Source organism: Chiloscyllium punctatum, chromosome 20, assembly GCF_047496795.1.
Source record: "Chiloscyllium punctatum isolate Juve2018m chromosome 20, sChiPun1.3, whole genome shotgun sequence".
NCBI lineage: Eukaryota > Metazoa > Chordata > Chondrichthyes > Orectolobiformes > Hemiscylliidae > Chiloscyllium > Chiloscyllium punctatum.
The window spans coordinates 80,030,359-80,055,494 of NC_092758.1; the positions used below are offsets into that span (position 1 = coordinate 80,030,359).

At 45.0% G+C, this 25,136-nt stretch overlaps 1 protein-coding gene across 8 annotated transcripts in view; it reads left to right on the forward strand.

Moving 5' to 3' along the window:
• The window catches only part of ebf1a (EBF transcription factor 1a), a 456,422-nt gene that overhangs the window by 272,323 nt on the left and 158,963 nt on the right, over positions 1–25,136 (forward strand). For all 8 annotated transcript variants that reach the window (XM_072591112.1, XM_072591113.1, XM_072591117.1 and 5 more), the window contains one exon: positions 15,279–15,409. In XM_072591112.1, coding sequence (XP_072447213.1) covers positions 15,279–15,409 — 131 coding nt within the window. The remainder of the gene's footprint in view (positions 1–15,278; positions 15,410–25,136) is intronic.

The window sequence follows — 25,136 nt, forward strand, 5'->3', positions numbered from 1 at the left end:
AGCCAAATTATCCCCCTTACAAATTGGCACTAAGGCTACCAACTTGCTCAGTTGAGAGAGAAAAAGTGAAAACGAAGAGAAATGATTTTGTTCAAATTGCCTTGCTGTCGCGTTTGTGCCTTTCGGAAAGCGGACTGTAAGATTCTTGAGGGAATTGATTTCTGTTTACACGTGATGTAGTTGTTTGCTCCTCTGCCTTCTTTCGGGTTAAACACGGATTTTGCCCCCCCCCCCCCCCCCACTTCCTTAAGAGGTGCGGGTACTAATTCCTGGTGGGATTATGGTTCCTGCAGGTACGTCATGTCAAAGCTAAAGCACTGAGTACAGGTAACCTTTTCAAATGAGGATTTCAAATCAACTCCGATGCTGTCCTTGCTGCGCTTTTAGGCTGGATGTGATTTTTATTTAGTTCTGTTTGCTAGGAGATACTGCTGATTTAAAACAAATATTTGCTATTATAAATCACATAGACAATGTCCTGTTAATGTGCAATCATGATACACATAGTAATCAGATTGTAACCTCAGTTAAACAAAAACTTGTTTTGAGGTGAGTAATGTGCAACGATCCCCAATCCAATCAAAGTTACTTTTTTGAGGCCAGGCTCTGTCTGCAGTGTAACGTGCAGAGTTAGTTGTAGTGGGGGAAGCTCCTCATTTTTAGATGATCTTCAACTGGTATCACTTTAACAGAAAAGGCCCCTCAGATTATCCCGTTGAGGGTAATGAGATTTCCTAAGAAACCTGTTCAGAGATGTATTTACACACCTTGGGAGCATGCAGGACTTGAAGCAGGGACTTCCCAGATCAGAGGTAGGAACATTATCACTGCAGTACATGAGCCCTATCCATTGAGGGTAATTACAGTGGTCACAGATACTACCCAGTTGAAGCTCTGTCCTTGTGGTGTTGGACAGCTTCCATGTGTGAAAGCACGCTAAGAGCAGTACTGCGCTTGGCAATGATGCATCCCACAGCTGAACAGCATTTGGCACTTGACCTCAAAGCTTCCACATGAAGGACGGCCACTGGGTCAGTCCCCACAGCTGGATCTGCAAATCAGGAAGCAGCATCGGCATCGGGGGTGGGGGGGGGGGGGGGGGGGGAGGGGGAGTGGGGAGTGGGGAGTGGGTAGGTAGGGGAAAGTGAAATTGGGAGAGGAATGACAAACATCTCAAGGCTGTGAGCACTCAGAGTCCTCCAGGGACCCTTACCTCATATTACGTAGTCGGTATAATCTGGTCCAGGTGCTGCTCTGCACAATCCTATTGAATAATTCAAGCATTATTGTGTGATGTGAGTGTGTCTAAAACCATTAACATCAAGACTGATCATTAGCCTGACAATGACTAATTTAAAAAAAAGTCCCCCACCTTATTAAAACAAAAATAGTGAATATTTATACAGCTGATCCTTTCCAATTAGGACCAGATGTAGTTCAGGGAGCTGCAGCTGTCAATTCTTGTCCTGAATGTTTTTGCCATTCCCAGTCTATCATCTTATATCCTATTCCAATCACTATATACACATATTCTAGCCTTACAGCATGGCGGCACACCCCATCTCATTCTGCTGTAAGCTTCATCACTCGATGCCATCCCATTCCAGCACTCCGCAGCTGATCCCTCCCTTGGCATGTCAACATCATTCTGCTAGGCCAGCTCACCCCTTGCCTTCTCCACGCGACCTCACCTCACGTCCTTGCTGCAGGCTTTATCCTCTCCTGCTGCTGATGCCAAGCTTGCTGGAAAATATGCCTTCGGATGTACAAGATAGGACTTGGCTCATCTTTGGTGGATCCCATGGTCAAAAGGCCCAACGCTCACGATTCAGACTAACAGATGAGTGCATCGGGGAACAATGTCAGGTGCTGTCAGGAGAATGCATGGGGTACTGAATCGGTGTTGGGGATCAGCATGGAGATGAAGTTAAGGCACACAGTATCGTTCACCTCAATGTAACTATCACTGATGGTGGATTCCTCTCATGTTCCAGCACACACCCCAGAAAAAGGGGCTACCTGCACTGAGTATACATGATAACTCCTACGTCCTCCTATGTTGTTTTAGACTTTCCCATTTTAAGATACCACCGTCAATAGCAAGTCTTCCCAGTCACTTGAACTCTGGGCGCAAGAGAGTCCTTCAGTCATGGAAGAGAATTGGTTTCCCCCTTTAGAGTGACAAATTGGAAGTGTTATTCCATGCTGTTGCACCTCTGACCATGAGGAATTGGGTTGAGGTGGCTTGCATCCATTTCAAACAGTGCCCAGCCCTCAGATGTGAACTGATGGAAATGTATGAGATGCTGAGGGATCGTAGCAGCAGACATGTGAGGAGGATGTTTCCTCCAATGGGAGAATCTAAAACCAGAAGTTGATTACTCGAAGGAGGTTAGACTATTTTGTTTTCTCTGAAGGTTGAGAGTTCTGGAAACTCTCTTCCTGAAAAGGTGTTGGAATCAGAGTTCTTGAATATTTTTATGGTGGAGCTTGGATAGATTTTTGATAAGCAAAGGGCTGAAAGACTATCAGAGGGAGGTGAGAAGGGGAATTACAATCATGTCAGCTCTGAACAGGAGCCGGCTAGACAGGCCTAATGGCCTACTGCTAATTCGCATGCTTATTAAATAAAGAAGAGAACTAGCTTTTCTTATGGGATCGGAGCTGGATTCAAACCTGTATTCCAAAGATGAAAGGTCCAGTATCTAACCTAATCTATCCCCTCACCAGTCTCCCGAAAGGCCAAACCAAATCTCCACTCTCTTCTGTCGACTAATAGAAGACTGGGTTTTCACATTCGTGAGCAGCATTTAATTTACATTATTGAGTATGTTTTGAGATTTCTGTGCAGGTGACTGCATGGGCGCGCACATGTATCTTTCTCACAAAGAGGAAGAAATGAGTGTGCGAAACACTTTTCACACCCTCACCCTTTTGCCTGCCCCAGCTTCTCATGCCTCGGTAAAACGGTCAATGAGATTATGGAAGCCTTCAATCGGGAAAGTCTCAGTTTAGGTCTGGAGCTTTCTCTCTATGATGAGATCCTGTTCCAAGGTTAAACACTGAAAATCTGGGGATGTGAAGCAGGGCACAGCTGCCCTTGGGCAGCAGACGGGTCAGATGCTTACAGAGTCAGCAAAAAGAATCTGCTGAGGTGCTCCTCAGTTTTCTGTAGGCACTGACTGGTCTGATGTGCCTTTCCAGAAATTTTGACAGTGTTCGAGATTGTCACTCTTTGAAAATTACTGTCAGGCCAGGGCTGCTCAAAGAAGCAATAGTACTTGGAGAATTGGGGGCCCCAAATTGAACATAGAACATTACAGCACAGTACAGGCCTTTCGGCCCTCGATGTTGTGCCGATCTGTGGAACCAATCTGAAGCCCATCTAATCTACACTATTCCATTTTCATCCATATGTTTATCCAATAACCATTTAAATGCCCCTAAAGTCGACGAGTCTTCTACTATTGCAGGCAGGGATTTCCACGCCCTTACGGGTCTGAGTGAAGAACCTTCCTCTGACATCTGTCCTATATCTATCACCCCTCAGTTTAAAGCTATGTCCCCTTATGCTAGCAATCACCATTTGAGGAAAAAGGCTCTCACTGTCCACCCTATCTAACCCTCTGATCTTCTTGTATGTCTCTCATAAGTCGTTTCTTAACCTCCTTCTTTCTAACAATAACAGCCTCAAGCCCCTCAGTCTTTCCTATAAGACCTTCCCTCCATACCAGGCAACATTCTGGTAAATCTCCACTGCACCCTTTCCAGTGCCTTCACATCCTTCCTGTAATGCAGTGACCAGAACTATATGCAATAAGTTAGTGTGAAATTTGCTTACATTGAAAATTGAGATTTTCTGTCCGAGATCACATGCTCTTTGTTACCGTCATGGCTTTCGTGAGACAAAAAAGGTCAAGGCAGGATTCCCCGTCCATCATGCCTGTCTCACTGATCTTGTAACTGCTGGAACATGCCGCATGACTGTGCAAATGTCTGGTAGCTACGTGAATAAGCTCACCTGTGATGCCCCTTCCCGTGCCTGTGAATTGTGGCATCCTATTGGACAGAAGAATGCCATTCAGCCCATTGTGACTGTGCTGACTGTTTGAATATCCAATTAATCTCGCTTCCTGCCCCTCCCCCCCACTCTTCTGCTTTCCCCCTGTAACCCTGAAAGCATCTCCTTTTTCAAGCATTTATGCAATCCCTCTTGGGATTGTCTGAACTTGCTACTTCAAAAGAAAACCCTCACCGTAAATATTTCGCCTCCCTACAGTGCTCTTTTGGCCAATTGTTTTGAATTTGTTCCCTCTGGTTTCTGAGCCTCCTGCCAGTGGAAAAAGATACCTTTTAACTTTGAGCATCTCTCCGTACTTCTCTGCATGTAACATGAGAGATTCACTACCGAAAGCCCTCATCCTGGTACCCTTCTGGTAAACCCACGTGGCTTCCGGACGGAAGCCCGGTTCCTGTCATGAGGACTTGGCATTTCCTGTCCTCTCTCACTTTCCTCATTGGCTGGAGCAGTCTGCATTGGTATTCGATGTTGGGGCACTGTAAAGTTACCACTTGGGTAAGGAAAGGTGTGAATAATGTGAAATCTGCCTCTTGGCATGGACCGGCACTGAATTGGCAAAAGCGAGGACTGCAGATGCTGGAGATCAGAGCCAAAAAAAAGTGTGGTGCTGGAAAAGCACAGCAGGTCAGGCAGCATCCGAGGAGCAGGAGAGTCGATGTTTCGGGCATAAGCCCTTCATCAGGAATCCCCCCAACCAAACCGAAAATGAAATTGAAAGAAAATTCCAGTCCTCTCTAGATTCCTGAGGAAAGGAGATTGCCTCTGCTGACTGGGAGTGGAGCGACTGCGCTGATTTCCTTGCCCCAGCCTGGAATGCTGACAGTAGTTTGCTAAACCTGCCTTTACCCCATTGGCAGGGCACACTCTCACTCTAAAGGCTGTCACTCCCAGCGCATAGCCGATGCAAACAGAGATGACTCTGGAGACAACACAGGGTTAAAAAAGAGAGTCCCGGGTGACATCATGTCGACAGATGAAATTGGATGTAAAATGTATTCTCTGGGCTCAATGCTTAGACCCTCCCCCCACCCCTCTCTCATTTTGTGTGCAGGAAAATTGGAATTCTAGTAATTAGACCCTGACTTACAGAAACGGCATTAGGATTTCGAGTCAAAGTTCAACATCCCGAAATGAAATTTAAACCAATTAATCTGTTAGATTTTTATCGCTCCTCCATGTTTTCCCAGCAATTCCCTCAGTGCTTGGCCTTTGATCGACTCAGATCAGTCTTGCAAGAGTCCTGATTGTCTGCCTAGTGCTTCAAAGCTTGAGATGACATTTACACCACACTCATAAAACAATCAAATTTGCAAAGCTTTTAAACAACTGGGGCATAGTTATATTTAATAAAAGCCTGTCTATAATAACCTGAATTAGCATTTTATGCCATGTAATACCTCTGAGAGCACAGGATTTTATGGAGCCATGTATTGTTGAGGCCATCTTTCCAATAGGAAAGATTATCTAAATGACAGTCTGTGATTTAACCCTCAAGCATCTTGAGTACTTTCATGTATTTCCAGCCTGCAAAATGACACAGTGTTCTCATTGATCCTGTGGCTGCACTGCTGTGTTACTCCTTCATCCTCTTCACCCCATTCTAACCTCAAAATCTCACAAGCCATGTGTCTGTGGTGTGCCTCTAAAGGGTCTTTGCTGTTCATGCACATTGTCTTTGGCCACACCTTTCTGATATATTATAGCATAGATTTCCAGCTACTTAGGCCTGTACTTTTAAGACAGCTGCATGACAAATGGCACTTGCTGTTCCAGTCTAAAGGTGCAACGCTCTGTGCATCGTAGTCAGTATCACGTCTTTAATCAGTCAGTCAGTTGTGCATTGTACAATAACACCAGTAAGCACAGAACCCAAACTGTCTGTGTAAATCTGTGAAATCATAGCTTTGTAAATAGTGTTGTAAATAAGTTTCAAGAAATCTGACTCAATAGACCTCCAACTATCTGTGTTCCATTACATGGGCTCATGTATTATAAACCACAAATAGTATCTCATTTTTTGTTTGCTCATAAACATGTGGTGAAAAGCTGTAAGCTGCATTAACATGCATCATTGCACTAATTCCAGTAGTTTTCCCGGTCAGCTTCACTCTCCCTGTCTGATAAATGGTTTACAAACCAACTGTGCGCAAAGACAGTGCCCAACTAATCACTATTCTGATGGATTGATGCATTTTACATTTCAGTTCAGTTAAGTGCAGTGTGTTTGATAACTTTGCAATGTAGCCAAGAGATAAATTGTACTGTGGTTGCAGCCTCCAGACCGAAAGTTAGTATGTTGCAAAAGTAATACACCAGATTAATGGGATGCAAAATCATACAAGTGTATGACATTAACTTTTTTAACTTCATACAAGTGAAGGGCAGGTCGTGCCTCACAAACCTTATTGAATTCTTTGAGAAGGTGACGAAGGAGGTAGATGAGGGGAAAGCGGTAGATGTAGTATATATGGATTTTAGTAAGGCGTTTGATAAGGTCCCCCATGGTAGGCTACTGCAGAAAATACAGAGATATGGCATTGAGGGTGAGTTGGAGGTTTGGATTAGGAATTGGCTCTCTGGAAGAAGACAGAGGGTAGTAGTTGATGGCAAAGATTCATCTTGGAGTGCCGTCACTAGTGGTGTTCCGCAAGGATCTGTTTTGGGACCATTGCTGTTTGTCATTTTTATAAATGACCTGGAGGAAGGGTTAGAAGGTTGGGTGAGCAAGTTTGCGGATGATACGAAAGTCGGAGGAGTTGTAGATAGTGAGGAAGGATATGGCAGGTTACAGCGGGATATAGAGAAGCTGCAGAGCTGGGCAGAAAGGTGGCAAATGGAGTTCAATGTAGCTAAGTGTGAAGTGATTCACTTTGGTAAGAGTAATAAAAAGATGGATTACTGGGCTAATGGTAGACTACTTGGTAGTGTGGAAGAGCAGAGGGATCTTGGTGTCCATGTACACAGATCTCTGAAAGTTGCCACCCAGGTAAATAGTGCAGTGAAGAAGGCATATGGCGTACTGGCTTTTATTGGTAGAGGAATTGAGTTCCGGAGTCCTGAGGTCATGCTGCAGTTGTATAAGACTCTGGTGCGGCCGCTTCTGGAATATTGTGTGCAGTTTTGGTCGCCATACTATAGGAAGGACGTGGAGGCACTGGAACGGGTGCAGAGGAAGTTTACCAGGATGTTGCCTGGTATGGTAGGAAGATCCTATGAGGAAAGGCTGAGGCACTTGGGGTTGTTTTCTTTGGAGAAAAGAAGGTTTAGGGGTGATTTGATAGAGGTGTACAAGATGATTAGGGGGTTAGATAGGGTTGACAGTGAGAACCTTTTTCCGCGTATGGAGTCAGCTATTACAAGGGGGCATAGCTTTAAATTAAGGGGGGGTAGATATAGGACTGATGTTAGGGGTAGGTTCTTCACTCAGCGAGTCGTAAGATCATGGAATGCCCTGCCAGTAGCAGTAGTGGACTCTCCCTCTTTATGGGTATTTAAGCGGGCATTGGATAGGTATATGGAGGATAGTGGGTTAGTGTAGGTTAGGTGGGCTTTGATCGGCGCAACATCGAGGGCCGAAGGGCCTGTACTGCGCTGTATTGTTCTATGTTCTATGTTCTAAGTGTACGACCTTAATATATTAAAAGTCCTGCATGTGCTTCCTGTAGGTGTTACACCACATGCCACCGTTAGGCTGCCATACACTGGATGCCACACTTTAGCATATCTCAACTCTCACCATGTTTGTGAAGCATTTCAGAGGTAACTGTAATTGGCAGACTAGACTCCTGTTGTCATACTTTTCCCATCATACTCTTCCAAGAGTGACTCCTGTTGTATCATCCAGAGTACATCAAGGGACCCAAACAGGGGCTCAAGCTAGTTTTTTTTATACACATGCTCACAGATGAGAATGTGATGTGTACAGTTTGGAACAGTCACATTATGGCGAAAGGAAATTTTCAGGAGGCCTCTCAGTATCCATGAGGAGAGAATCAGTGCTACCGTTTCAAGCTGAATATGATTCTTCTTCTGAAGAGAAAGTTCTGCACAGATGCTGTGAGACCTGCTGAGTTACTCCGGCATGTTTTATTTCAGGTTTCCAGCATCCGCTGTACTTTCCTTTTATTTTGCAAGGTCCCCCTGTTTGAGCCGAACTGATCCTAAACTGAGGTGGCTGCCCAGACCCCACAACTTGCTTTAGACTAAGTGCCTGGAGAAAGCAAATCCATGAAGTGACTTCAACATTATCGTCATATAATCCCTGCAGTATGGAAACAGGCCACTCGACCCATCGAGTCCACACCGACTCTCTGAAGCGCACCCCATCCAGACCCATCCCTGTACCATATAATCCTACATTCCCAATGGCTCATGCACCTACACTACACATTCTTGAACGCTATGGCTAATTTAGCATGGCCAGTCCACGTAACCTCAATGAACTGTGGGAGGAAACCAGAGCGCCCCGCAGAAACCCACACAGACAATGTGCAAACTCCACACAGACAGTTGCCCTGGCACTGTGAGGCAGCAGTACTAACCACTGAGCCACTGTGCTGCCCAACATGCAGGACTGGAGCAAGAGAATGCAGGTTGAAATGGGTAAACTACAAATTAAAGACCAAAGTCATGGGAGTTCTTCACGCAAGGAACTACCAACATACGGATTGTACATTGAGATAGTTTGGAGCTAATTAGATACTGCAATGAGTTTGAAAAATAATTTGTGGCATGTAGGCCAGCACTTCCTGCCCATTTCTAATGCCCTAGAGAGGGTCGTGGTGAGCTACCTTCCTAAACTGTCCTAGCTTTTAAAATGTAGGTACACCCAGAGTGCTGTTAGGGAGCAAGTTCCCGGAGTTTGGCCCAGCAACAGTAAAGGAGCAACAACGTATTTCCAAGTCAGGATGAGTTGTGTCTTGGAGGGGAATTTGTTGGTGGTGGCTTTGCCATGTATTGCTGCCCTTGCCCTTCTCAATGTTAGAGGTTCAGAAGGTGCTGTCTAAGAAGCTTGGATGAATTGCTGGAGTGCATGTTGTAGATGGTATGCACTGCTGCTACTGAGCGTCTGTGGTGGAGGAAGCGAATGTTTGTCGATGTGGTGCCAATCAAATGGCTTCTTTGACCTGGATGGTGTCAAGTTTCTTGAGTGTTGTTGGAGCTGCACCTATCCAAGCATGTGGGGAGTATTCCGTCACACTTTTGCTTTGTAGATGGTGGACAGGCTTTGGGGAGTCGAGGGGGTGAGTTACTCACTGCAGCATTCCCAGCTGCTAATATGGAGTTGTAGCCAATGTATTTTTATGGCTAGTTCAGTTCAGTTTCTGATATTGGAGAGTTTAACTAAAAAGGTTAGCTAAGCGTGATTTTAAACTTGTTTTTTATGTCAGGAGTATCTCTTCAAAATGAGCTGGAGTGACTAAGTGACTGAGATTAGCAGCAATCCAATGACTTCTTCAGCTATTGGTATCAATCGAGTCAAAAATTGCTTTTGGCAAACTGTATTCAGTAGATTTGCAAGATCCGCCAGTGAAATTAGTTCTTTGTCATGATTCACCCTGTCTCTCTCACAGCATGAGAACACTCAGCCTGTACTTAGGTGTTAATAAAGTTGTCGCCAGGTTATACTTAGTGCCATGGTTGTGTAGCCAGTGAGAACGCTATACCTTCCTGTACACAAGGTTCAAGTCTTTCTGCGGAGAGCTGAGCAGCCAAAATGAACTGATACTCAGGTCTTTAAAATGCCACATAAAATGAGGTCCTCTCTGATGATTGTAAAGGATTCCATGGCACTACTTTTGAAGAGGAGACAGCACGTTCTCCCCCATGTCCTGGTTAATATTTATTCATCAACAAACTGCTCTAAAGGTGATAATCTGGTCATTATCTCACAGCTAGCTGTGCACAAATTGGCTGTTCCTTTCCAAAGTTTTAATAGTCGCTGCACGTCCAAGGTACTTAATTGGCTATAAATGCCTTGGCACATACTGAGATTGGGAGCGTGCTGTAGAAATCCAAGTCAGTCTTAGTTAAGAAGATTAGGATATAAGAATGTAGGAGCAGGCCATTCGGCCCTTCGAGCTTGCTCTGAAATTCAAATAGATCATGGATGATTGGATTGTGATCTCAAGTCCTGTCTGATTCCCCACCCCCTCCCCATTAACCCTTGACTCTTCTGTCTGTTAAAATTGTAATAGCCTTGAGTAATTTCAACGCCCCAGCCTCCACGGCTTTCAGATGATGACAGAAATAGGAGCCGGAGTGGGTTGAATGTGAATGGCCCTGGTTTTCTCCATTCAGTATTTTCCGACCTGACTCCACTTTCCTGTTTGCTTCTCCTCCACTGATTCCCATGGAGACAACTAATCTGTCCGTCCATATTGAATTAAGAAGCATCCACCATGCTGTGAAGTAGGTAGATCCAAAGATTCATGACTAGTTTGTCCTCACTTCTGTCCTGAATGATCGGCCTCTTCTCCTGAGAAAGTGCCCATGCATTCTCGATTGTCCAGCCCGCAGACAGAACCCATCAACATGTAGCCTGTCCTGTCTGTTCTAAACCTTGTGTGATTCAATGAGAAGACATCTCATTTATTCAGGCTTCAGTTTACTTGGTCTTGCATTGTTGGATGACCATCGTGTTTGGGATTAATTTGGTGAATATTTGCTGTACTGTCTCTAAAGCAAGTGTATCCTTCCTTCAATATATTATGCAACATTCACCTTCCCATTGAATTTTGTATGGTTAGCAAATATCCATATTTCATGCAAGTTCTTAATGTAAGCTTTAGATGGTTGAGGCCCCAACGCTGAGCCCTGTGACACTTTCCTAGTTAAAACCTGCCAACTTGAAAAATGAGACATTTATTTTTACTATTTTCTTCCTCTAACCAGTCCTCCATCTGTGCTGATATATCACTTCCATGAGTCTTTACCTTGTGTTTGTACGGAACTTTAGCAAATATTTTTAGAAATCCCAAGTATATTGCATCAACTGGTTCCCCTTAATCTGCCATGCTCGCTATATCCCCAAGAAAATTGTAATGAACTTGTCGAATGGATTTTTCATTTGCAAAAGTATATTGATTTTGTCTAAATGTTCAATGATTTTCTAAATGCACTAGTGAAACTTATTTAATAGTACTTGGCTTGTCAGCGAATATGGTACCAAAATTAGTGGTGTAGTGGACAGTGAAGAAGGTTATCTCAGAATACAATGGGACCTTGATCAGATGGGCCAATGGGCCAAGGAGTGGCAGTTGGAGTTTAATTTAGATAAATATGAGATGTTGCATTCTGGTAAGGCAGGTTATCCTGAATTATACACTTAATGGTAGGGCTTAGGGAGTGTTGCTGAAAAAAGAGACCATGGGGTGCATGTGCATAGTTCCTTGAAAGTGGAGTCACTGGAAGACAGGGTGCTGAAGAAGGCATTTGATATGCTTGCCTTCATTGGTTAGTGTCTTGATTACAGTATAGGAATTGGGAAGTCATGTTGCGGCTGTACAGGGCATTGGTTAGTCCACTTCTAGAATACTGTGTTCACTTCAGGTCTCCCTGCTGTAAGAAAGATGAGCTCGAAAGGGTTCAGAAAAGATTTATAAGGATGTTGCTGGGATTGGAGGGTTTGAGCAATAAGGTGAGGCTGAATCGGCTGGGACTTTTTTCCCTGGAGTGTTGCAGGCTGAGGGGTGACCTTCTAGAGGTTTGTAAAAACATAAGGGACATGGACATAGGGTAAATATCCAAGATCTTCTTTCCCAGGGTAGGGGAGTCCAAACCTAGAGGGTGAAGTTTTAAGATGAGAAGATAAAGATTTAAAATGGACCTGAGGGACAACTTTTTCACACAGAGGTTGGTGCGTGGTTAGAACAAATTGCCAGAGAAGGTATTGTGTAAAATTGCAACATTTAAAAGGCAACTGGTTGGGTACGTGAATAGGAAGGGTTTAGAGGGATCTGGGCCAAATGCTGGCAAATTGGACTGAATCACTTTCAGTTATCTGGTCGGCATGGATAGATTAGACCAAAGGTTCTGTTTCCATGCTGTACAGCTCTATCTCTCTAATATAATTGTGCCAGTTTTTCACCAGGCATGGTTAGGATAAAGTTCTTGTTTTTATCTCTGCTAGTTCTGCCCAGCCCTGCTGTTTGGGAACAGGGTGTGGTACAATTTAACATAGCCAATTCTTCACTATTCTTAACATGATGAAAATCCTATCTGGATACAGACACAGTGCCTTGACTAACTTCCATAATCTAAACAAATGCCTGGTTCTTTAGGACTAGCCGAATTATAATCCCACTGGAACATGAGTGAGTCTACAGTTTCACAGTGTGATAAAGGAGCTGTACTAATATGAAAGCAGACAGATGCCCTACGTGTTTGAACACTGTGTCAGGAGCATGCCGACTGAGTTGATACTGAGACTTGGAAATTCATCTGGAAGAGTGGACTAGAGAAATAGTTAGTCCAACAGCTGTCACAGGGTTACTGCTAGAATCAATTATTAGGGAGACTTAGAAACTACAATAGGAGTCAACATGGTTTTGTGAAATGGAAATTGTAATTAACTAATTGATTAGTATTCTCTGAGGGAGTAACAGAAAAGGTGGATAAAGGGGAACTTATTGATGTGATGAAGTTAGATTTCCAAAAGGGTTTTGATGAGGTGCTGAATCACAGTTTATCACACAAAATAAATGCTCGTCATATTGAAGGTAGCATATTGGCATATCTAAAGGATTGGTTATTGAACAGCAAACAGAGAATTGAGATTTTTTTTTGAGGAGTCGGCAACTTGTAACTAATGGAGTGCCACCAGGATCAGTGCTGGGGCCTCAACTATTTACAAACTTTGTTGGTGAAATGGATGTAGGGACGGAGTGTACGGTAGGTAAATTTGCTGATGATACCAAGATAGGTGGGAAAGTAAATGGTCAGGAGGCGGTAGAGAATATGCAAAGTGCTGGTGAAGTGAATGGGGTAACATTTGGCAGATGATGTACGTAACGTGGGAAAATGAGAACTTCTCCACTTCACAAGGAAGAATTGAAAATTCTGTTTATATGGAGTGACATCGCACAGCTTAGTGATACAGTGGGATCTGGGTGTCCCGGTATCCGAATCTCACATCGGTTCAGCAAGTTATAAAGAAGGCACGTAGAATGTTGGTCCTTTTTATGGAATGGAATGGAATGGGAATGTAATGATGTTGCTGTACCGGGCTTTGGTGAGATCAAAGTTAAAGTCACATAGTCCTAGATGCCTGGCTGCTTCCTCATTAGAAAGGGAAGATTAGTGGTGATTTAACCTGAGGGTCACCACACCTCAAGTGAGGGGAGGGGCTGAGAGCGAGAGTCCTTCATGGTAACCTCAGCCGGTGTGAGAATTGAACCCAAACTGTTAGTGTCACTCTGCATTGCAAATCAACTAATCAAGCTCTTTGGTGGTTTCCTCTTTTGATAAAGAATATATTTGCATACAGACACGTATCACTCGATTCATTCCCGGGATGAAAAGCTTCCCGTTATGAAAAATGGTCTGTTTCCAGTGGAATTTAGAAGTGTGAGAGGAGATCTTATGGAATCATGTAAGATCCCGAGGAACTTGGGAGGGCTGATACCGAAAGGATGTTTCCCCTTGTGGGAGGAGACCGGGTCAAGGGGCCACCGTTCAAACATGAGAGTTCTCCCTTTCGGAGAGAGTTGTGGTGGAACAAAATCTCGCATTGCGTTGTGGACTCCTCAGAAAGCACTGGAGGCTGGCTCATTGATTTTATTCATGGCTGAGGTAGACTTTCCATAGATGAGGGAGTTCAGGATTATGGTGGCCAGTGAGGAAAGTAAAGTTGAAATCACAATCAGATGAGTTATGAGTTTCTTGAAGGAGTGAATCGCTCACTTCTGCTCCTAAGACCCATGTTGCTTTGACTCAGTCCATTTGCTCCTGGAATTAGAGGGAATACATTTGTCATAAGTCTCATTCCCATTCTGAAATTCTCAAGTCTTTTAAAACATTTTAAAACTTTGATCTTGGGTGATGACAACTTGAGGAAGGCTAGTGGTTCCAAAGGGATTGTCTGCCCTCTTGTTTCTTGCCCAGTTTACAGCACCACAACCAGTGGGGAACAGTAGAGCTGAATCCAACTGTTCAATGTGGATCACATGCACGCTTTCTGCGGTAGCGATTACCCCATGGGTGATTGGGAAATGAGTACCCACTGAATTCTCCACCTTTCCACCTCCTCAGACCCCTGAACTGGATGCAACAGTGATCGCTCAGCTCCCTTTGGATACGGGTAACCCAGCACCACGTTAAGACCATAAGACATAGGAGCGGAAGTAAGGCCATTTGGCCCATTGAGTCCACTCCGCCATTCAATCATGGCTGATGGGCATTTCAACTCCACTTACCCGCATTCTCCCCGTAGCCCTTAATTCCTTGTGACTTCAAGAATTTATCAATTTCTGCCTTGAAGACATTTAGCGTCCCAGCCTCCACCGCACTCTGCGGCAATGAATTCCACAGGCCCACCACTCTCTGGCTGAAGAAATGTCTCCGCATTTCTATTCTGAATTTACCCCCTCTAATTCTAAGACTGTGTCCAAGCGTCCTAGTCTCCTCACCTAACAGAAACAATTTCCTAGCGTCCACCCTCTCAAATACTAATCACCAGAAAATGTGACCTCTCGTTTCCATCTCTTCTCAGGAGTTTGCCAACTTCCCTTTCTACCCTTTCCCCTCTGTTTGATTCCAGCTGGTCCTGGAAGTTGTGATTCAGTTAAGAATAAGAGAGCTCCTCTGAACCATGCACCAACATGATTTTGAACCCTACAACCCTGGTGGTTCCAGTTACACATTCACAGTAATATAATACTTACTCTTTATTAGCTTTTCTGCAGAGGGCATCGGTTCATCTTGGGCTTTTCCAATGGAAATTCCACTGAGTGTGGAATTAAGGTTAATTCATGGCTTTTGTTTGGACAAGAGTTAAGAGTTTAAGCCCAGCACCTCAATTATAGGGAATCACCTAAGCCTCATAACTAAAGCCCTGCTAAGATTTCTCACATCATTAGACTGCATTACATATTTTTTCTCCTGCGCGGTGACTTTAGGAATTGGTTGAAAGCCCCCTAATGTTTTTATGTTGAAGCTTGATTTTATTCTCCTTTCTTGTTCTCCCCTTCCTCAACAGCCACCCCTTGCATCAAAGCCATCAGTCCCAGCGAGGGCTGGACTACTGGAGGAGCCACTGTCATCATCATTGGAGATAATTTCTTTGACGGATTGCAAGTCATATTCGGCACCATGCTGGTCTGGAGTGAGGTACGTGAAGGAAATGCATATACCAGCAATTTAGTAGGGATCATTGGCTTCTGATCCTCTGCTGACTTAGGTTCCTAATATGAAAGCGAGAGTAATTCTGCAAGAGTTGCCTCCAATAAATACATAGCTTGTCCGCCTGTGTCTGCTGCTAATGTGACAGTGATCATTATAAAGTTCAATGCAACTAAAGCCTCCAAGTGTTTCTTATTAGTGCTGTTCGAGTGATTGTTTCTCGATGCAGTGACAGCTTCTACATTTTAAGTTAAGTTCTCCCAAAGGCTCACTTGGAAGCATCTCTCTCTCTCTCTCTCACACAGACAGACAGACAGACAGACAGACACACACACACACACATACACACAGGCAGCTCGGACTGTGGCACAGCAGGAGAAAAGATGTCAGCCGTTGGCAGAGTGGGTGCTGTGCCATGGATATTGTGAAAGGGTTACACACCTTGAGCAGTGCACCTTCAATTTTGTTTCTTCCTCATTGTTTAATGGTTTATTTTTAGGTCTTCAAATGGTGTAGCAGCAAAGGATATTATTCGTCCCATTGTACTTAGAGTCATAGAGGTGTACAGCATGGAAACAGACCCTTCGGCCCAACTCATCCATGCCGACCAGGTATCCTAATCTAATCTCGTCCCATTTGCCAGCATTTGGCCCACACCCCTCTAAACCCTTTCTATTTGTATACCCATCCAGATGCCTTTTAATTGCTGTAATTTTACCAGTCTCCACCACTTCCTCTGGCAGCTCATTCCATACACGCACCACCCTCTGCATGAAAAAGTTGCCACTTAGCTCCCTTTTAAATCTTTCCCCTCTCACCCTAAACCTATGCCCTCCAGTTCTGGAATCCCTCACCCCAGGGAAAGGACCTTGTCTATTTATCCTATCCATGCCTCTCATGATCTTATAATCAGCTATAAGGTCATCCCTCAGCGTCCGACCCTCCAGGGAAAACAGCCCCAGCCTATTCAACCTCTCCCTATTGCTGCTATCTCTCTGAAAGACCTATCTAATTCCATGGCATGATTGAGCCCGATTTAATATGTTTATGAGGAGGAGAGGATAGAAGGATGTCACATGACTTACTCGTTTGCCATAAGGACAGAACAGGCACTGCATTTGGATTAATCATTCTTCACCCCCACCCCAATATCTTTCACTTTTCTGAGATCATTGACTTTGGCTGGACTACGGGTCCCTGGCTATCCCAGCTCTGGGTCCTTCACCCGAAGCATCTGTTTTTCAAATGGAAGCGTGGAATTGAGTTAGGCTGTGCGACTGAAGGAGCTGTCACAGCTAAACCTGCACCCCTGGTTCATCCGACATGTGCAGGAATTATTGGAAGCAAGATCCCTGACCGATGTTTCTTCCCAGCCCATGCCAGCTCAAAGGCACTGAGGTGACTTTTAGACCTCTGCTCCGACTGCCAGCAATGAACTGGGCAGTGAAGATGCAAAGTGAGCCTTTGGGAGAGCTTAACTCAAAGCCTCAATGCTGGCACTGCATCCAGAAACAATTACTCGAATAACACTAATAAGAAACACTTGGAGCTTTAGTGGCATTTAACTTTATAATGTCACATTAGCAGTAGATTGCGGCAAGCAAGACACATTGTTTATCGGAACCTCTCTTTACAGGAGGGCTCTCCCCTTCACGGGAAATAACCTCAGATTGCATCGACCCCGTAAGCAATTAGTTGTGAATGATGAGTGTGCATGTGACCGCCAGGATTGGCTGCATCCATTGGGGGTTGGTAAGACTCAACCGGAACGCAGCTTTGTTGCATGGTTGTGGGAAGAAGCTCCCTTCGCCAGTTCCAGTGAAGTTGCTCATCTTCCCGCTGGAAGGCTTTCCCAAAGCTCCCCATCAGGATCGTCCGATGGGGAGTCCAGTCGGTCACATTACGGGGATCCTGGGATCCTCCTGCGAGTAGAAAGGGAGGTGTGGATTAGTGGATACGACACTGGACTCATAATGCAGAACCCTAGGCTAATGTTCTGGGTTCGAATCCCACCATGGCACTCCACACATGTCTGCAATCTCTTGGTGACAAGAGCGCCTTAGTGGAGTTCAGATGTGAGCGAGACTTTGCCATCCTGTTCATTCCCAGGTGGGAATCCAGTCTGACTTAAATAGAATGGTAGAATATTAACTTAGGAGATGTGTGTTTCAGATAGCACCAAAGGGAGGAAATTCCAGCATTAGCATTGAGATTGGAATCCAAATTAAGCTATTTAACCCTGTGTCGACCATTGTACGAGCCAACAACTGTGTGTGGCTGATTGGAAATCCAGATGTGGCTGATTGCTTACCTGATTAGTAATTAAAAAATAAAGACTAGGCACAACTGTGGAGCAAACAGTCTTGTTGCTGATATTCGTCAGGGCCTTGGTGAGTGAATGTTTTGTTCACAGTGCACTCTGGACCTACTGCTTCTATGCCTGTGAGGTCAGAAGTGCACGGCCAGCTTAAAGCCAGTCTTCTTGCCAAATGTTTTGCCGTGTGTGGCCTCCTTTGTACAGTGTTCAATCGGCAATCGATCCCAGAGCAATCAGCCAACATGTTTCAATGTGCCAGCGAGAGGGCAACCTGCCCCACCCTGCCATGGGCACTACTGTCACTTTCACAACATTGGTCAGATTGTCATGTACCAGTCTGAGGAAACCGCCAAACCACCCCCCTCCCCACGGATCTGGTGCCAGTGCTGGCGTGGGCACCTACTCCTATCATTCTAACAACCCCATTTCCAGCATTCTGAAGCAAGGCGAAATGGAGCGTCAGAGGCTGAAGGGTGACCTTTTAGTGGTTTATAAAATCATAAGGGGCATGGACAGGGTAAATAGACAAAGTCTTTTCCCTGGGGTGAGGGAGTCCACATCTAGAGGGCTAGGTTTAGGGTGAGAGGGGAAAGATATAAAAAGGACCTCAGGGGCAACTTTTTCACACAGAGTGGAATGGAATGAGCTGCCAGAGGAGGCGGAAGACGCTGGTACAATTTGCAGCATTTGAAAGGCATCTGGATGGTATATGAATAGGAACGGTTTAAAGGGATATAGGCCAAGTTCTGGCAAGTGGGACTAGATTAGGTTAGGATATCTGGTCTGTTTCCATGCTGTACATCCCTATGATTGGCATTATCCACTCTTTAATACCCCTTCTCTCTCACGCTATCTCTTTCTTTACCCCTCGTTTCTGTTTCTCACACTGTAAGGCCTCTTTGTTTTTTCTCCCACCTCCCCTGTCCTTTTTGACTGTTCCTTCTCTCATCCCATTTTTGTTTCAACTTCTCTGTCCTTTGCTCCCCCTGCATTTCTGTCCCCCTGTCTGTCAGTCTCCCACTCTCTTTCAGTCTCTCTGGCCACCCCCCTAGGCTGGTGGAGGCAGACATATGGCAGCAATTTCCATTTGAATGACACCCTCTGGCCGTTCCTGTAAAACCTCAGACCGACAAAATTCACCTCTCGCTCTTAAGCCTGGGGCCCACCCAGCACCATATGTTAACAAAAGGGAGGCTTGAATGGCTCAATATCCCAGCCTAAGCAGCAAGGGGTTAGATGTGATTTTGTATTATTTATATTAGAGGTGACCTCTTTAACCCTGTGGATCCTGGAAGGGTTTCAGATTATAACACCCGGGAACCTGAACTTCTAGATGCTGCCAAGCCTTTATTGGCTTTGTTAGAATTGAGACATATGCAAATTATAGCTCAGTATTCATTAAATTGGGCAGAAGTGCTGATTACTTACACATTCCTCAAACTGTTGCTGTTAATAAGTGTTGTTCAGCCAGTGAATGACCATTATTTCAGGTATATTTTTCTGCCCACTTCACACAACAGAAAAAGTGAATCATTTTACAGTCAATATAACATTGATTCTCAGGTTTCCTCACGTCCCAGCACAAATGGCGAAATGGGTATTCCAGAACTTTCCATGCAGTGAGTTCAAGATCACTTTTGACCAGTAGAATGTTTTATATTTCAGACCAGGTTCCCCAAAAACCAAACTCACGTACGTGGCGTTTTTATTTTTATTTGTTTTTACCTGTTGGGACTTTTCCCCTCGGGCTCAGTGTTACCTACGAGGGTTGACTCATTGCCCGGCCGCAGGGGCGAAGTGACTCTATTGTATTATCGCTCCTGGAAACAGGCCATTTAGTCCAACAAGCCCGCTCACAAGGACATTGCTGGAGGTTGGAGGAGGAAGGACTGGATAGGCTGGGCATTGTTTTCTTTGGAACAGAGGAGACATTTAATTGAGACTTATAGTGGCTCAGAGTGGATAGGAAACTCCTAATTCCTCAACAGGGAGGTCAATAGCCAGGGATCGTAGAGCTGAAGTAATTGTCAAAATCATTAACGGGAGTCAAAGGAGCAATGTTTTCACTTGGACAGTGATGGGAAATTGGGACCTGTTGTTTGGAAAGGCAATTGGTGAAGAAAGCTTCATTACATTTAAAAAGCAGGAATGCCACTACCCACAGTGGTGTGAATCAAGAATTAGAAAGTGGTGTTAGACTGGAGAGATACCTTAGGCCAGCATGAATGGGCTGAATTATCTCCTCCTGTGCTGTATTTCTGGGCTCTTTCCACTGGGAAGGAAGAGGCTGTCCGAGAAGTAATCCCCACCAATATGTGAAAGAACAACACCTTTATGAGATAAGTTGCTCGACAAACTACATTCTGTTCAGAGGTGCTCAGCGTGATGCTCCAAAACTGCACTGAAACACACACAGCTTCACTTGTTAAGAAAACGATAACTAGCTCTTCACAGTTTTATGCAGTTGTCCTACAATCCGCAGGAGAACACATGACTATGGGGATGGAAGCCTTGTTCAGACACCCAACTGTTATAGGTGTGGAGAAGGCTTGTTGGAGTAACTGATGTTTTGTGTCCCTCACTTTAATATTTTTGTGTGTACTCATTTCTGTGTGTTCAAAGACACATGGTGTGTAAAGACATGTGCAGCATCCTGTGTGTGTGTGTGTGTGTCTGTGTGTATGTGCACACCTTGTGTACCTCCAGGCTTGCCCTGATGTCACAGAATCACAGGCTTGTTACAGTATTGATGGAGGCCATTCGACACATTCTGTCTGTGCTGCTGTCCCAATAATCAATTCACATTCTTTCATTTCCGATTGAATGTTTCACTTGAGCCTGTCTGCCTCCATTCTCTCAGGCAGTGTGCTCTGGACCTTAACTACTAGTATAAAGGATTTTTCCTCACATCACGTTTGCTTCCTTCACCAATTCCTTCAAATCTACGCGCTCTCATTCTGGATGGTTAAACTCTGACCAGACCCCTCCTCATTTTGACACTTCCTTCCTATTCCCTCTCAGCCTTCTTTTGTAGGAAAACAGCTCTAACTGCTCCAATTGATCATCTTAACTGAGGTTATTTATTTCAGGAACCATCCTTGTGAATCCTTTCTGAACTATCTCCAGTGTTAGCGATTTTTGAGAAGATTTGTAGCTCAGGTTGATGAAAAATATGTAAGTGAGCTCGCTGAGCAAGGAGGTCTTGCTTTCAGATGTTTTGTCACAATTGCTAGGTAACATCATCAGTGAGAGTCTCCAGCGATGTTACCTAGTCATGGTGACAAAATGTCTGAAAATGAACCTTCCAGCTCAGTGAGCTAACTTAGTTCTCTCCAGTGTTTTCAGATTCTTTCTGAAGAGCATTCCCAGAAACAGACAAAGTACTCCAGGTGAGAGTCTTTGACAAGTTAACATAACCTCCTTATTCTTGTACTCTGTTCATCTATTAATAAAAGTTAGGTTATTATTTGCGCTACATACAGTCTCTCAATACCTTCTGTTATCTACAATATGTACATATAGACCCAGGTCCCTCTGCTCATGCATCTCCTTGTATAATCTCTCCATATTCTGTCTACCAAAATGAATCAGGTTACATTTCTCCACACTGAACTCTGCTATCTGTTAGCACATCCCACCAATACATTTGTTGCTATCCTCATGGTTCACAATTATTTCAAACCTTTCTCTTTAGGAGTTATGAATTAATTTCTGGGATACTGCTGTCCGAAACCAGGAGAGAATAATCCTGCAGGCAGGGGGAAATGTAATCATTTTACTTCCATTTCTGTGAGTTGGAGGTGGGCTTGATAGATAGGCAGGAACCATCCAATCAGGATAATGAAGAATCAGGGATTGCATTCCATTTGAAGGTTGATGTATTGAGTGACCAAAGACAAGAATGTGGGGGGCGGAGCAGTTAGACGTTATACCATGGGATATGTCCAGGCAGAGTTTGCCATTGTTAGGTGTCCTGCTAACCCAATAATGGCCTCAGCTGTGCTTCGTTCGGATGGCAGGGCGCTGGAAGACAGGGGCTTGGGGACATTGTCTGCGCTGTGTTGTAAAGCAGCTGGTTATTCATCATGCCACCTAGGTCCCAGAGGAATCAGGATTATCGCTTTGCAATGGGTGCTGGACCTGGAGAGATGTGTCCCGCTAGCTCCCCTAGAGGCCTGTCACAAAACTGTGGTGCCAAGCGGGTCTTTGATCTGGGGGAAAGTGAGCACGGCAGATGCTGGAGGTCAGAGTCGAAGAGTGTGGTGCTGGAAAAGCACAACTGGACAGGCAGGAGCAGGAGAGTCGCTGTTTCGGGCATGAACCCTTTGTCAGGAATGTTCCCCCCACCCCACCCAAGTTTTAAAATGTTACTCCTGGTGCGGGATTAAGGCCTTGTCTGTATGCTTCCCACAGTCGAATAGCAGCTGCTAGTGACTGGATTGGCACCTATCAGTTAGGAAACTTGGATGAGATGCCAGAGGGCATCTCTTGATGACTGCCTTTTGAGACTGTACCCGGGTAAGAGTTCAGGATGTGGGTGGGGGAGGACAAGGAGACAATTCCCCTCCCCCAGCCCCGCAGATGTAAATTTGGCTAGAGGGGAATCAGGAAGGTTGAACAGCAGGCAAGTTTTCAATTTAAATTTAATTATGCTTAAATTTGTACCTGATAAGGGCTTGTTTATCTGACAGCACAAGCTGTACAAAGACTGATAAGGAGTATCTTAGCCAGGCTGATATTGATCACAGGGTCCCCAGATACTGATCGGCCAGTTAAATTAAGTGTTACATACATGCTGATGGTCGCACCCTAAAGGGCCTCTACAGCAACTGTGACAGAGTGTCTCAAGTGGATTTGCAAATTACATTCTGGAAAGGTTCTGATTATCAATTCAATTTCTCACATTACTTCATTTGTAGGAAATATGTTTGCAGTGTTTATCACCGGGATTTTCAGTCAGTTGTGATGGGTAATGCTCTCCACACTAGGCTGTGAGAAATGGCCAGCAGTATAATTATTACCAATGTACTTCCAAGCTGGGTGGAGAGAGAGCATTTTAAACTGTGAGTGAAGTACAGTGAGAGACTAGCACAGGTCCACTACAAGTGAAGAATAGATTTAACCCCGGTGGGAACACATCTGACCCTACTGGGGAGAGGATTGATCTTGTGGGTGTAGTTGAGTTTAAAACTGACCCTGTAGGGTGTAGGTCTGACTGTAGTGGGTATAGGTCTGACCCTGGTGGTACAGGTCTGATCCTGGTGGGTACAGGTCTGACCCTGGTTGGAACAAGACTGACTCTCCTGGCTGGTAGCTATGTTCCTGGTATCTTTAAGACTTTCACTTCTGGAAGCAGCTCTGCCACTAGTGGGTAACTGTTCAGATCTTGATGGACATAGGACTGACAAATAATACAGGACTGTTTTTAGTGGCTATCAGGTCTAATCATGGTGTACATGGAGCTAATAGATCTGACCCTGATGATTAACAGTTCAGATCATAGTTAATGTATTGTATATGACACCAGTGGGTAATGGGTCTGACACCGGGGTGTGTATATGGCACTGTCAGGTTTTGGGTCTGATACCGGGGAGTGTATATGGCACTGTCGGGTTATGGGTCTGATACCGCGGAGTGTATATGGCACTGTCGGGTTATGGGTCTGACACCGCGGAGTGTATATGGCACTGTTGGGTTATGGGTCTGACACCGCGGAGTGTATATGGCACTGTCGGGTTATAGGTCTGATACCGGGGAGTGTATATGGCACTGTCGGGTTTTGGGTCTGACACCGTGGAATGTATATGGCACTGTGGGGTTATGGGTCTGATACCGGGGAGTGTATATGGCACTGTGGGGTTATGGGTCTGACACCGCGGAGTGTATATGGCGCTGTCGGGTTATGAGTCTGATACCGGGGAGTGTATATGGCACTGTCGGGTTATGGGGCTGATACCGGGGAGTGTATATGGCACTGTGGGGTTATGGGTCTGATACCGGGGAGTGTATATGGCACTGTCGGGTAATGGGTCTGGTCTCAGAAGGGGAGAAGTTTCTGCCATTTAAAGATGATTTAGAAACAATGCAAAGGAGATCTTGGGGCCTGATATTCTGAGACACCCAAGAGCATTCCTGGAGAGTTGATGACCTGACAGTAACGAGGTGGACGTTTATGAGATCATTTTAAGATGACCCCTGTAATGCAGACAGGGCATTAACATCAAATGGGCTGAATAAACACAGTCCCATCAGTCCACATGCTGCCCTGTCAGTTGAGGTTTCCCTTCCTTCTGTGCAGTTTTGTTTTCTCCCTGTTGTGGTGACCTGACTCTCACTCGGCACTTTCTGGACGTCTCCTTTTTAATCAGTCTCCCCACATCAAGGACGACCAGGTTCCACTCTGGCTCAGCGAGCTGCTGAGAAGGCTGATCAAGTCCAATACCGGGTCCGAGACTCTTGCCTCTGCACATTCCCGCTGAAATCTCTTGATGTACTCGGTGCCTTCCTGTTCCCTGCTTTGCTCAGGCCTGGACTGGCTCTCCTGTGTGTCACCTGGAGGCTTGACGTTTTTGGGGATGCACTGAGAACATCCTTAAAACATTTCTTCCTGGGATTCTGTTGCTGCAATTGAGTTCCGAGTAGAGCCGTTGATTCAAGACTCCAGCAGTGGACGTATGGCTGACATGTCCTATGCTGGGAGCTGAAGTTGAGCATTAGCCTCTTCATGTTGAAGATGTTGAAAGCTGATCACCTGTTATCAAGATACTGGTGCATGCTAGCAATGGCTGGTGTTCCCTGTTACCTTGGAAAAAGGCCCCTTTATTCATAATGCACAAAGAGTCATCAACACAAATATAATAGCAGGCTGTGTCGTGCTAATGCTACTGGACGAGTAATCTGTCTGTCCCAATTGACACTTTGGGGAGATGGGTTCCATTCCCCCCACGGTTAAACAGAAATTCAACTACCCAATCCACTATTGAAAGCTCTTCCCTGTAATAGCGGCTGTCCTGTTGCTTGTTGTGAAAACCCTTTTGGTTCCCTGATCCCCTTTTGGGACGGAAATCTGAGTTTGTGGGAAATGGAGAGGCCAGACTGGAGGACGGGCATTTGTCAAGTTTCGAGGTCACAAGGGGACAATTGAGCTCCTCAGCAGCAGACGGGCTGAGGCAGGGACAGAGCTGAACAGTGTTATGAAGGTGGAAGTCGGCGATTGTTCTGTGTGAGGGTTGTGTTCCTCCTTGTTTTCCTCACTTCACCAGGATTCAGGAAACACACTCGGGTGGGACAGTGGAGGAAAATCCCAGCTGACACCTCTGTGGAGAAAAGGGGAAAATGAGTTGCAATATGCATAATTCTATGTATTTAAAACTATCAGTGAATGTTTACAAAATCAGA